This window comes from Staurois parvus, unplaced genomic scaffold (assembly GCF_062004578.1).
Source record: "Staurois parvus isolate SC_StPar_1 unplaced genomic scaffold, SC_StPar_1.0 ptg000299l, whole genome shotgun sequence".
Classification (NCBI taxonomy): Eukaryota; Metazoa; Chordata; class Amphibia; order Anura; family Ranidae; genus Staurois; species Staurois parvus.
In genome coordinates, this window is record NW_028318095.1 from 18,081,332 (window position 1) to 18,094,453 (window position 13,122).

At 45.4% G+C, this 13,122-nt stretch overlaps 1 protein-coding gene across 1 annotated transcript in view; it reads right to left on the minus strand.

Moving 5' to 3' along the window:
* Nucleotides 1–13,122, minus strand: part of LOC149457932 (ankyrin repeat and SOCS box protein 9-like) — a 55,592-nt gene that overhangs the window by 4,227 nt on the left and 38,243 nt on the right. Inside the window, exons 4-6 of the mRNA XM_089682977.1 lie at nucleotides 6,855–7,005; nucleotides 2,222–2,356; nucleotides 333–524 (exon numbers count right to left, since the gene is read on the minus strand). Of these exons, the coding sequence (XP_089539103.1) occupies nucleotides 333–524; nucleotides 2,222–2,356; nucleotides 6,855–7,005 (478 nt within the window). The remainder of the gene's footprint in view (nucleotides 1–332; nucleotides 525–2,221; nucleotides 2,357–6,854; nucleotides 7,006–13,122) is intronic.

The window sequence follows — 13,122 nt, forward strand, 5'->3', positions numbered from 1 at the left end:
GGATTTTAAGAAACTTCTAAATGCAGTTGTGGACTTCACAGTTTAACCAGAAAGAAAGGCCTTTCTGGAGAGTAGGTTTAACACACTACACTGCTATACCCACTTGGAACAGCATGGTGTGATTTTTTTTTGTAAAGCTGGACTTACACTTTACGCTCTAATAGCACATCTCAGAGGTATTTTGTTGTCATCAATAAAACAAGTTTTGCTACTATTTTCTTTTAGTACCATCAAAATGAATTGGTATTTAACCTCCTATAGGTAATATCTTCTTCTGAAACTTTCAAATTGTTATTGCTACAGGTCCTCGTGAACTTTGGATTAAAGTCTACCTTCTCTTTCTAAAAAGATCTCCTTCAATGAGCTATGTGAAGGGATGAGCTCCGAGGGTCGTTTTCCATCCGTGTTTTTGCTCTGTGTGCTTCCTCCATAGTCAATAAGTAGGTTCACTAAATTGGCATTGCCATTTCTTGCGGCAGCATGTAGCGGAGTGTCCAGATCTTTACCAATATTTGCACTTGCTCCTAGTGGATAAAACAGATTATATTTGAAATAATTTCAATTTCAGTGGAAAAGAGGGATGTTTGTATTCATGATCAAGATCGACACAATTCGCAATGAGATCTCCAGTGTCAAGCTTCCTCCTCCAACCAACATACCAGGCCCAACACCACGCTCAACACTCTCCTTCTTCGACCCTGTTACCACCAAGGAAGTTACCGAACTCCTTTCCAAGGCTCACTTCACCACCTGTCACCTGGATCCTGTCCCCTCAAGATTATTGCAGCCTCCTTCCTGCTCTATCCTAAACTCTCTAACCCACATCTTCAACCTCTCGCTCCCCATGGGCACCTTTCCCTCCCCGCTCAAACATGCACTGGTTACTCCCATACTTAAAAAACCCTCACTGGACCCCACCTGTTTGAATAACTTAAGACCCATTTCCCTGCTAACCATTTACCTCAAAGCTTCTCGGGCACCTTGTTCACAACCGTATGAACTGCTACCTCACCGACAACAACCTTCTTGATCCCCTATAGTCTGGCTTCTGCCCACAACATTCCACTGAAACTGCCCTAATAAAACTCACTAATGACCTACTAAATGCTAAAATCAATGGCCATTGGTACAGTCGACCACCCGCTCCTCAGTAAACTCCACTCCATTGGCCTCCGTGACTCTGCTCTCTCTTGGTTCTCCTCTTACCTTACTCAGCACACTTTCAGCATCACATACAACTCCTGCTCCTCTGCCTCTTTCCATTGGGGTACCCCAAGGCTCTGTCCTTTGGCCCCTCCTTTTCTCTTTCTACACTTCCTCCCTTGGCCAATTGGTAACCTCCCATGGCTTCCAATACCACCTCTATGCTGATGAAACCCAGATCTATCTCTCCACTCCCCAGCTCTCCCCCTCAATCTCCTCATGTGTCACAAATCTACTAAGTGACATGTCAGCATGGATGTCACACCACTACGTTAAACTCAATTTTTCCAAAACTCAGCTTGTAATATTTCCTCCTCCCCAATCCCCCACTCATGACTTTACCGTTAAGATGATCAGCACCATTGTTCCTTCCCCTCATGCCAGAGTGCTAGGTGTAATCCTAAACTCTGACCTCTCCTTTGGGCGCACATCCAATCACTGGCTAAATCCTGCCTCAACCTCTGGAACATTTCCAAAATCTGCCTCTTTCTGAACAATGACACCACAAAACAAGTTATCTACACCTTGGTTTTATCCCGCCTTGATTACTGCAACTCCCTCCTCACTGGTCTACCATTACACAGGTTATCCCCCCTTCAGTCTATTATGAATGCTGCTGCTAGACTCACACACCTTACCAACTGATCAGTGACCGTTGCCGCTCTCTGACAATCCCTTCATTGGCCTCTCCCATGCTCTGGAACTCCCTACTGCAATATGTCCAGTCAGACCCCACCCTGCCAGCCTTTAGGCAATCTTTGAAAACTCACTTATTCAGGGAAACCTACCCACCTCCACCTAAGAAATGTACTTGAGCCACCTCCATCAGAACATTGCCTGCAACTATCACCTTTTATACCACCTCCCCCTACTTTTAGATTGTAAGCTCCATGAGCAGGGCCCTCTGATTCCTTCTGTACTGAAATGTATTGTAATATCTTCCTTATATTGTAAAGCGCTGCGTAAACTGTTGCCGCTATATAAATCCTGTATTATAATAATAATAATGATTCCATACCCATCTCAAGAAGCTTTTTAACGGTGTCCACTTTCTGATTCTCACAGGCCACATAAAGTGGAGAGCCCAGATGCTTTATGTATTGCTGTATACTAACTCCAGAATTCACCAGAGATTCCACACATTCCGTATGACCTGAAACACACAACAGAGGGGGACATTTCAATGAATACCCATGTTATAAACCCTGATATTGAATTTCCCATTCAATGACTTAGAAGGCATGCTTTTGTAGATTGCCCCATGCCTAACATCACTGAATAGAAACTGGGATTGTGTTCTATGACTGGGAGGAAATCTTCTGCTAATTAAGAGAAAGGGTGTTTGTGACGGAGATTAGGATGTAGTGAAGAGCGTGTGTTTCCCTTGTCTACAGTGGTGCTATCAAAGAATCTGTAATGTTGGAAATAAAGTAGAGTATCAGTTGGCAGATAGAAGTTAGGGCCCTGTTCCAGCACAGAATTTTCTCCCCTTAATGAGAATGTTGGCATGAAGCCAATTAGTCAATCTGGCCCTTCAACCAATCAGTGACCAGGCTCTTTCTTAAAGAGCACTTGCACTGTAAGGAGGGAACCCTGCAGATTTTGATGTAAAAAAGAGCTCTGAGGACACTGATGTAAGGGGAACTCTGAGGAATCTTGTGTAAGGGTGGGCTCTAGTGACCAGAGACCCCCTTACATCAGAGTTCCCCTTTACATCACAGTCCACAGTGTTCTCCTTTACAACAAAGTCTGCAGCATTCCCCTTTACACATCGAAAAATATTTAAATAAAAATATTTATTAAGAAAAAATAGTCGGTCTTTGTCTTTTTTGGGGGGGGGGAGAGGGGAGCGCTCTAGAATTCTCTACCTATAGGCTCCTGAGATGTAAATCCAGCCCTGTCTACACATCAGAGCAATAAAGAGGGACAACTGGAGAGGAAAGAGGGATTGAGGGATATGGTTCTAAAAGGTGGACAGTTCCTCCAAATTGGGGACAGTTGGGAGTTCTGCTTGTGGCAACATAAAGTAATTTAACGTCACTGTATTTTACAAATTGCAACTACAGTCCTCTCCTGTCAATCTCCATTTGCTACAATTCTCCTTTAGGATCTGAATATAGCTCATGTCACATAGAAGTAAAATATGAGAACTGTATGATAACAAAAGAAGTTCATTTTCTGAGAAACAGGAGTCAACTCTTTCCATTTACTTGGTAGCTTCAAATAAAGTCACTAACAGGGACAGAGATTCTTTTAAAGTAATAAGGTCTGTGCAGAACAGACCTAGTAAGTTGTCTTTAATATCACACCATTTAAGCCCATATTGGCTGTATCAGCAATTAGTTGCCCTTTATGTCATTGCTTTATCATTCTTGGAGATTTATGTCTCTGCTAATGGAGCTGTACTGGCAGAGGAACACAGCAGTTCAATGGGAAAATTGGTAGTACTGCAACGCCAGCTGGTTCTTCATGTTCTTAATGTTACAACCCATGAAATTTACACAGCATCAAGGTCGTGAGATGTAATAAAAAGAATTAATTGCCAAGGTTGCAACAATAAAAAATAAAAAGTACACATCTGCGACACAACCCAAGCAATACATTTGGGAATGCTGACACCATCACTGCATTGTTAAGCTGACACCATGCTAGAGCACACTACGTTCTCTGTAAGTACTGTATATTTTTCTAAAGAATTTAAAGTGAAATTTATTTTATTTTTACACTTTAATTCCACGTGTTACGCAATCTTAAAAGAAATCTGTTGAATTTTTTTTTGTGTGATTTAAAGTGGCTCTAAAGGCAGAAGGTTTTATACCTTAATACATTCCATGCATTAAGGTAAAAAACCTTCTGCATGCAGCTCATCCCCCCCCCCCCCATCATCAGTTCCCCCTTATACCTACTGCATTAGAGCCTAGAGCATTAACAGGTTAGAGCCTCTGTTATTGTTTTGTTTACAAAGATTTGTATTGATTTTCAAATTTTATAACAGAAATGTACACATCATCATGTACTACACATGATAACACAACATGTACAAAACAAAAAAGGCGAATATATGGGATTATTCCCATCAGGTGAAAAAATGGTATATACAGTATATATATACAAAATCACAAACAGGCCTTAACGTCAGCATTACAATGGGCAGACAGGTAAATATGGGCAATGGACAGAGATAATGGCCTCGGTTGAGTGAAAAGAGGGAAAATGGATGGAGCCCAAGAGAAAACTCCAAGTGCGAGTAGAGGAAAAATAGGAAGCTTCCACCTGAAGGCCTCAGGGACAGTAAGAGAAAAGGGTTTGCCAAGGAAGGTTTCCCACACGGTTCAGACCATAGCCAAGCATAGAAGTGGGCTATCCAATCCATCAAATGGGCAGTCCAGGTTGAGATGGTCATTGTAGGATATCAATGGATATGGGAGTCAGTCAGTATAATGGTAAGCTTTTTGTGGCTTATGGTTCCCATAAACCGTTGCCTGACCTCAGGGAGGTTGAGAAACGGTTGGCACCAAGCCTTTCCAAGAGTCTGCCGGGCCATCAGTAACACAAACCCCTCCAGCTTCCTTTGGGCTTTAGTCAAAGACAGGATTGGCTTATGGAGCAGAGCTTCCCAGGGGTCGCACACTAAAGAAACTTGTAAAATTGATCTAAGCATAGAGTAGACTTGGGTCCAGAAACACAGAGTCTTCGAGCATGACCACTAAATATGGAAAAGGGTGCCTGGTTCCCGACATCTACAAAAACATGAGGGAGACGCAGAGGGAACGAATTTGCACTGAAGTCATATACCAGCGAGAGAGCAACTTACAGACATTCTCCTAGACAAATATATTCTGGGAACATTTAGCCTCTGTCATGGTTTTATTGTTACCTTGTCACTTTTGGTGAGATCTCCCCGCATGTTCTGCAGGGATAGGAAGTGATGACAGTCTTGATAACAGGGGCAAAACAGGCAGTGAGGAGACAAAACAATGCAACAGCCCGTCAAATACCCAAAGCAAGTGTGAACAAGCCCTTAGTATCCCACAAACTATGTGCATGTCTCAGGGACCAGAAGCAAAGGAAAATTTCCCCAGTGAGGTCTCAGACTAAAATAAAAGGCTGAGCAAAATTTTAACTACTCTCTATTCTATCAAAAATAAAAAGCGACTGCAGTTAGGCATATTTTCATTACTGTATTTCATACACATGCATGTAGATTTTTCATGGTGGATCATGGTAGATCAACACAAAGCCTAAATCTTCTGACACCTGAAAATTCACAGTCTTTTAACACTCTAGTTAACATTTTTTCTCAATTTTAGGGATGTGATGCCCTGACCCTAGTGCCAGTATAAACCTATTTACTTACACATTCCTGGTCTTGACTATACATTCAAAATCGTCAAATTTGGTCTTTGGAAAGTGAGCATAAAATGGCTCAGTATGGGCTTGTTTTTGCTGCTTACAAGATGGGTTATTTCAAAATGGCATGGAATGCTTTATCTATGCAAGTGTTCTATAGACACTTCCAAAATAGTAGCAATCAGAATTTGAAAAACTGAGCACATAAGCATACAAGCATAATGGATGGGGAAGGTAATATTATTTAAATGGTTTATCATTTCACTGCCCTACTATGTAATATTAGATTTCTCAAAAAGATGGAATCACTGTTTAATGTGAAGAAAAAATTCTCAAAACAAAACTCAGTAATAAATATAACATTAATCATTATTAACCACTTGCCCTCCAGAGGATTTACCTCCTTCCTGACCAGGCCATTTTTTGTGATACTGCGCTGCGTTTCTTTAACTGGCAATTGCACAGTGATGCAATGTTGCACCCAAATTAAATTTATGTCCTTTTTTCCCCACAAATAGAGCTTTCTTTTGGTGGTATTTGATCACCTGTGCATTTTGTATTTTCTGCGCTATCAACAAAGAAAGAACGATAATTTTGATTAGATTTTTTGCTATAAAACATATTCAGTAAAAAAATTTAAAACATCAAATTTCATTACAAATTTAGGCCAAAATGTATTCTGCTACATGTCTTTGCTAAAACAAAAACCAAATACATGTAAACTAATTGGTTTACGTGAAAGTTATAGTGTCTACAAATGGCGGTATATATACTGGAATTTTTATTTATTTATTTTATACTAGTAATGGCGGCAAACGGTGACTTATAGTGGGACTGCGGCGAGCATTCTGACACTGGGGGGGGACGGACTAACTGCCACTGACATCCCCAGTGACACTAATACAGTGATCAGTGCTAATAAAAAGCACTGATACTGTACTAATGGCACTGGGTAAGAAGGGGTTAACATCTGGGGATATCAAAAGGGTTAACTGTGTGCTGTGTGTGTTTCACATTGTGTGCTGTGTTGTGCTTTACTAGCATCATGTCGGTGCTGACAGGGGAGAGATCTGTGTTGTTTACATACAGACCTTGGCCCTGTCACTGATGCTCGGCGATCGCTGGGTGCCGGCGGGGAATTTCTACCCAGGACCCGGTGATCAACAGCTGTAGCCACCCTGTAGCAGTAGTTCTGCTATAGGGCGGCAGGGAACCAGTTAAACAATGTCTGTTTTCTTCCACATGTACATACAATGATATAGAATATAATTCTGAGGAAAGCAGATATTGTAAATAATTACCTCTTTTACATGCCTCATGTAGTGGAGATGCTACATCACATACTGCATGCGGGCTGGCTCCATGCTGAAGAAGTAAGTTCACACAGGCTGTGCTGCCACTGACACAAGCATTGAATATTGGAGTTTTCCAGTCAATATCGGGAATGTTGACCTTAGAGGGATGCAAGCAGAGCCATTGATAAATATAACTTAGGAGTTTATCTAGTGGTTTAATTAAGATTGCTGCAGTTCATACTAGAATGAGTCAACATAAAGTCTTTTTTTAAAGAATCTGTATACAAAAAGATAAACTTTGTCATAGGAATTGGAGCTGTAGTGGATGCAGACCTATTCAGGGACCCCAACCACTTTCAATATCTTGAACTCAGCGGCTAGACTCAACCACCTCACCAACCGCTCCACCTCTGCCACCTCCTTCTGTCATTCCCTCCACTGGCTCCCGGTTACCCAACGCATCAAATTCAAACTACTGACTCTGACCTACAAAGCAATTCACAACACTGCCCCTACCTACCTAACCAACCTGATTCCCAAGTACCACCCTACCCATACCCTTCGCTCCTCACAGGACCTCCTTCTGTCTTGCTCCCTGGTCTCCTCCTCCCACGCTCGACTGCAAGACTTCTCCAGGTCCTTCCCCATCCTCTGGAACTCACTGCCCCAATCCATCAGATTATCGCCTTCCCTCCTCACCTTCAGGCGCTCCCTGAAAACCCACCTCTTCAGGGAAGCCTACCCCACCCTCACCTAACAACCTTTCTCCTTCATTCCCCCTACCACTCCATCCCCCACAGCCACTTCATCCTGTGCCACTACTCCCTTCCTCCTAGATTGTAAGCTCGAAAGAGTAGGGCCCTCTAACCCCTCGTGTGCTGTTTGATATTGCTGTGCTGTTTCATGTATTGTCCGTCCCCCCCCCCCCCTCTATTGTACAGCGCTGAGCAAACCCTTTGGCGCTATATAAATTCAATGTAATAATAATAATATTATCTTCCAGTACTATTTAGCAATCCCATAGTACTAAGTCAGTTGAAGGACAGGCTGCAGTGTGGAACACTTTCCAGTGGCAATAACACATATGTTTATAAAGCAGAATCATTGGGTTTTATGTTCAGTTACCTTTGTTTATAAATTGTTATAAGCTCTCAGGCTTGGTTATACAGTTAATGCATTAATTAGTGAATAGAAGTACAGTCAGGTCCATAAATATTGGGACATCGACACAATTCTAACGTTTTTGGCTCCATACACCACCACAATGGATTTGAAATGAAACGAACAAGATATGCTTTAACTGCAGACTGTCAGCTTTAATTTGAGGGTATTTACATCCAAATCAGGTGAACGATGTAGGAATTACAACAGTTTGCATATGTGCCTCCCACTTGTTTAGGGACCAAAAGCAATGGGACAGAATAATAATCATAAATCAAACTTTCACTTTTTAATACTTGGTTGCAAATCCTTTGCAGTTAATTACAGCCTGAAGTCTGGAACGCATAGACGTCACCAGATGCTGGGTTTCATCCCTGGTGATGCTCTGCCAGGCCTCTACTGCAACTGTCTTCAGTTCCTGTTTGTTCTTGGGGCATTTTCCCTTCAGTTTTGTCTTCAGCAAATGAAATGCATGCTCAATCGGATTCAGGTCAGGTGATTGACTTGGCCATTGCATAACATTCCACTTCTTTCCCTTAAAAAACTCTTTGGTTGCTTTTGCAGTATGCTTTGGGTCATTGTCCATCTGCACTGTGAAGCGGCGCCCAATGAGTTCTGAAGAATTTGGCTGAATATGAGCAGATAATATTGCCCGAAACACTTCAGAATTCATCCTGCTGCTTTTGTCAGCAGTCACATCATCAATAAATACAAGAGAACCAGTTCCATTGGCAGCCATACATGCCCACGCCATGACACTACCACCACCATGCTTCACTGATGAGGTGGCATGCTTAGGATCATGAGCAGTTCCTTTCCTTCTCCATACTCTTCTCTTCCCATCACTCTGGTACAAGTTGATCTTGGTCTCATCTGTCCATAGGATGTTGTTCCAGAACTGTGAAGGCTTTTTTAGATGTCGTTTGGCAAACTCTAATCTGGCCTTCCTGTTTTTGAGGCTCACCAATGGTTTACATCTTGTGGTGAACCCTCTGTATTCACTCTGGTGAAGTCTTCTCTTGATTGTTGACTTTGACACACATACACCTACCTCCTGGAGAGTGTTCTTGATCTGGCCAACTGTTGTGAAGGGTGTTTTCTTCACCAGGGAAAGAATTCTTCGGTCATCCACCACAGTTGTTTTCCGTGGTCTTCCGGGTCTTTTGGTGTTGCTGAGCTCACCGGTGCGTTCCTTCTTTTTAAGAATGTTCCAAACAGTTGTTTTGGCCACGCTTAATGTTTTTGCTATCTCTCTGATGGGTTTGTTTTGTATTTTCAGCCTAATGATGGCTTGCTTTACTGATAGTGACAGCTCTTTAGATCTCATCTTGAGAGTTGACAGCAACAGATTCCAAATGCAAATAGCACACTTTTGTCAGGGCAGGGCTGTGGAACGGACAGGTAGGCCTAGTGGCAGGGTAATGCACTGGCTGACGACAACCACCACCAGGTGAGAATGACAATAGCGTAGTCAGACAAGCCGGGTCAACAACAACGGGACAAAACAGTACAGAACAGTAGACAGAGAATCACAGGTCACGGGCCGGGTTCAGCAACGGAAGGTCAGATCAAAGGGAAACACAGAGAATGGTCTTAGTCACAAGCCGAGTCAGAATACCAGAAGAGTCACGAGAGTATACACAGAGCTGTAGCAAGACAAAGACACAAGTCACAAGTGCAAAGAGCATGTGCAGATCCCAGGCTTATATGTACTCAGCCACACCCCTCTGGGGGATGGACCTCAGAGACCTGAAGGCATAAAAGATTCCCATCATGCTCAGCAGAAATCCAAGATGGATGCCAGCACATGGAATAACATAACCTCTGGGAAAAGGTAGGACCTTGACAGTACCTCCTCCTCAAGGGCCCCTCCCCCTCCGTGGCTCAACAAAAGGTTTCTGAGGAAAGCGGGTATGAAACGCGCGGAGGAGGGCAGGAGCATGGACATCCGCGGAAGGAACCCAGGAACGCTCCTCGGGACCATAACCGCGCCAATGAACCAGGAACTGTAATCGGCCGCGCACCAATCGAGAGTCCAGGATCCGGCTCACCTCATACTCCTCATGACCGTCAACCCGAATGGGACGGGGCCGAGGCAGAGAGGTAGTGAAGCGATTGCAGATCAGAGGTTTCAACAGTGATACATGAAAGATATTAGAGATCCGCATCCCAGGTGGAAGGGCAAGGGCATAGGCCACCGGATTCACCTTGCGGAGAATGCGAAAAGGACCGACAAAACGGGGAGCTAGTTTGGGTGTGGGCACCCGAAGATTGAGGTTACGAGTAGACAACCACACCCGATCGCCGACCTGGTATGAAGCAACCGTCTGCGATCAGCCTGGAACTTCTGACGCTGAGCCGAGTCCCTCAAAGCCCTCTGGATCTGCCCCCATGAAGAACGCAGGGCAGCAAGATGGTTCTCCACAGCCGGAATGTCCTGTGGTGAGAACCTCTCAGGTAATATCGCGGGTTGGTACCCATAGTTGGCCATGAAGGGGGACATCCCGGAGGAGGAGTTGACCGCTGAGTTCCTGGCAAACTCTGCCCAAGGCAGGAGATCGGCCCAATCGTCCTGATGGTCCGAGATATAACACCGAAGGAATTGTTCTATGGCCTGATTGGAACGCTCCGCAGCCCCATTGGACTGCGGGTGGTAGGCTGAAGAAAAGGAGAGACTAATACCCAACTGGGAGCAGAAGGCGCGCCAGAATCTGGACACGAACTGACTCCCGCGGTCCGAGACAATCACCTTGGGCAACCCATGCAGGCGAAAAATCTCCCTGGAAAAGACCGTGGCCAGTTCTTGCGCTGTTGGTAATTTCCTGAGTGGAATACAATGGCACATTTTGGAAAAACGATCGACGACCATGAGGATGACCGTATGACCCCGAGACACAGGGAGGTCTACAATAAAGTCCATGCCCAGGTGTGACCAAGGACGCTCCCCATTGGGAATGGGTTGCAGAAGACCCATTGGAAGATGCCGTGGAGATTTATTCTGGGCACAGATCGAACATGCCGCTACATAAGAGGCGATGTCGGCACGGAGAGTTGGCCACCAGAACAACCAAGAGACGACCCAAGACAACTGGTTCCTCCCCGGATGCCCGGCAGTTTTGGAGTTATGGTAGGTACGCAGCAGACGGGTGCGCAACCCCTCGGGTACAAAACATCTACCCTCCGGTCTCTCGGGAGGAGCGTCAGTTTGAGCTGCCAAAATCTGCTCCCCAAGGGGAGAAGTCAGACTGGTACGAATGGCAGCCAGGATCTGATCCGGAGGTATGACCGAGGTTGGCTCAGAGTCCTCCCTGGACAACTCAGAGTATTGCCGCGATAATGCATCAGCCCTGACATTCTTGGAACCAGGCAAATAGGAGACCACATAGTTGAAGCGTGACAAGAACAAGGCCCATCTGGCCTGACGGGGTGTCAATCTTTTGGCCTCTGAAAGATAAGTCAGGTTCTTATGATCGGTAAGAATGAGGACTGGAACCGCGGAGCCCTCGAGCAGGTGCCTCCATTCCTTGAGAGCCAGAATGATTGCCAACAACTCCCTATCTCCAGTCTGGTAGTTGCACTCTGCAGAGGAAAGCTTCCTGGAGTAGAACCCACAGGGAAGTAGGGGTCCATCGGGCGACCGACGTTGAGACAGGAGAGCGCCTACTCCCGTCTCGGATGCATCAACCTCAAGGACGAAGGGCAATCCAGGATTAGGATGAGACAGTATCGGAGCCGAAGCGAAGGCGGATTTCAGAGCCTCAAAAGCTACGATGGCCTTGGATGGCCACTCGTGAGGATTACTGCCCTTCTTGGTTAGGTCTGAGAGAGGTTTTGCCAGCGTGGAGAAGTTCCTGATGAACTTCCGATAGTAGTTGGCAAAACCCAAAAAGCGCTGAATGGGCCGAAGACCATTGGGACGAGGCCACTGCAGAACCGCCGAAACCTTCTGAGGGTCCATGGAGAATCCCTCCGCAGAAATGATGTAGCCTAAAAAGGCAACTTGGGATAGATGGAATTCGCACTTCTCAAGCTTACAAAAAAGTTCGTTCTCACGTAATCGTTGCAGCACCTGCTTGACATCTTGGATATGGGACTCCATGGAGGCAGAGTAAACCAGGATGTCATCCAAGTAAACTACCACGCACTGCTGCAAGAAGTCACGAAGGACATCATTTATGAATTCCTGAAAAACTGCGGGCGCGTTACACAACCCAAAGGGCATCACCAGGTATTCGTAGTGACCGGTTCTGGTGTTAAACGCGGTCTTCCACTCATCCCCCTGTTTGATCCGTACGAGGTTGTACGCCGCCCTAAGGTCAAGTTTGGTAAAGATTGTTGCCCCCTTAAGGCGGTCGAACAACTCAGTAATCAAGGGAATCGGGTATGCATTCTTAGTGGTGATTCGATTGAGACCCCTATAATCAATGCAAGGCCTCAATACACCACCCTTCTTCTTTACAAAGAAAAAGCCCGCTCCTGCTGGGGAAGTAGACTTACGAATGTGCCCCCGGGAAAGCGCATCCGCAACATACTCCTCCATGGCCTTATTCTCCGCAACCGAGAGAGGATACACCCTGCCACGCGGAGGAGTGGCACCGGGTTGCAAGGATATGGCCCAGTCGTAAGGACGATGAGCAGGTAAGGCACCAGCGCGTACCTTATCAAACACGTCCTGGTACTCCCCATAATCAGTGGGCAACGCAGAGTCCGAGGAGGCACACAACACCTTAACCGGCCCACGGATGCACCCGGCCCCACACTGTGGAGACCACGAGAGAATCTCGGCAGTTTGCCAATTGAAGGTTGGATTGTGCATCTGGAGCCAGGGATACCCCAAAACCACCGAATAGTGCGGGGAAGAAATCACCTGGAAACAGGCCAACTCCCTGTGAACAGCCCCAATAGCTACAGCCCCAATATTCAACTGGCATAGTCTCGTGGGTAACCTGCGGTGGTTGCAGGGGCCTGCCATCTATCGCCTCGAGAACCAATGGGGTAACTCGAGCCTGCAGGGGAATGGAGTGCTGGGCAGCAAACAAGCTGTCCATAAACAACCCGCCGGCCCCAGAATCTACCAACGCCTGGGCCGTCACTGAGCCCTCCGCCCAAGAGA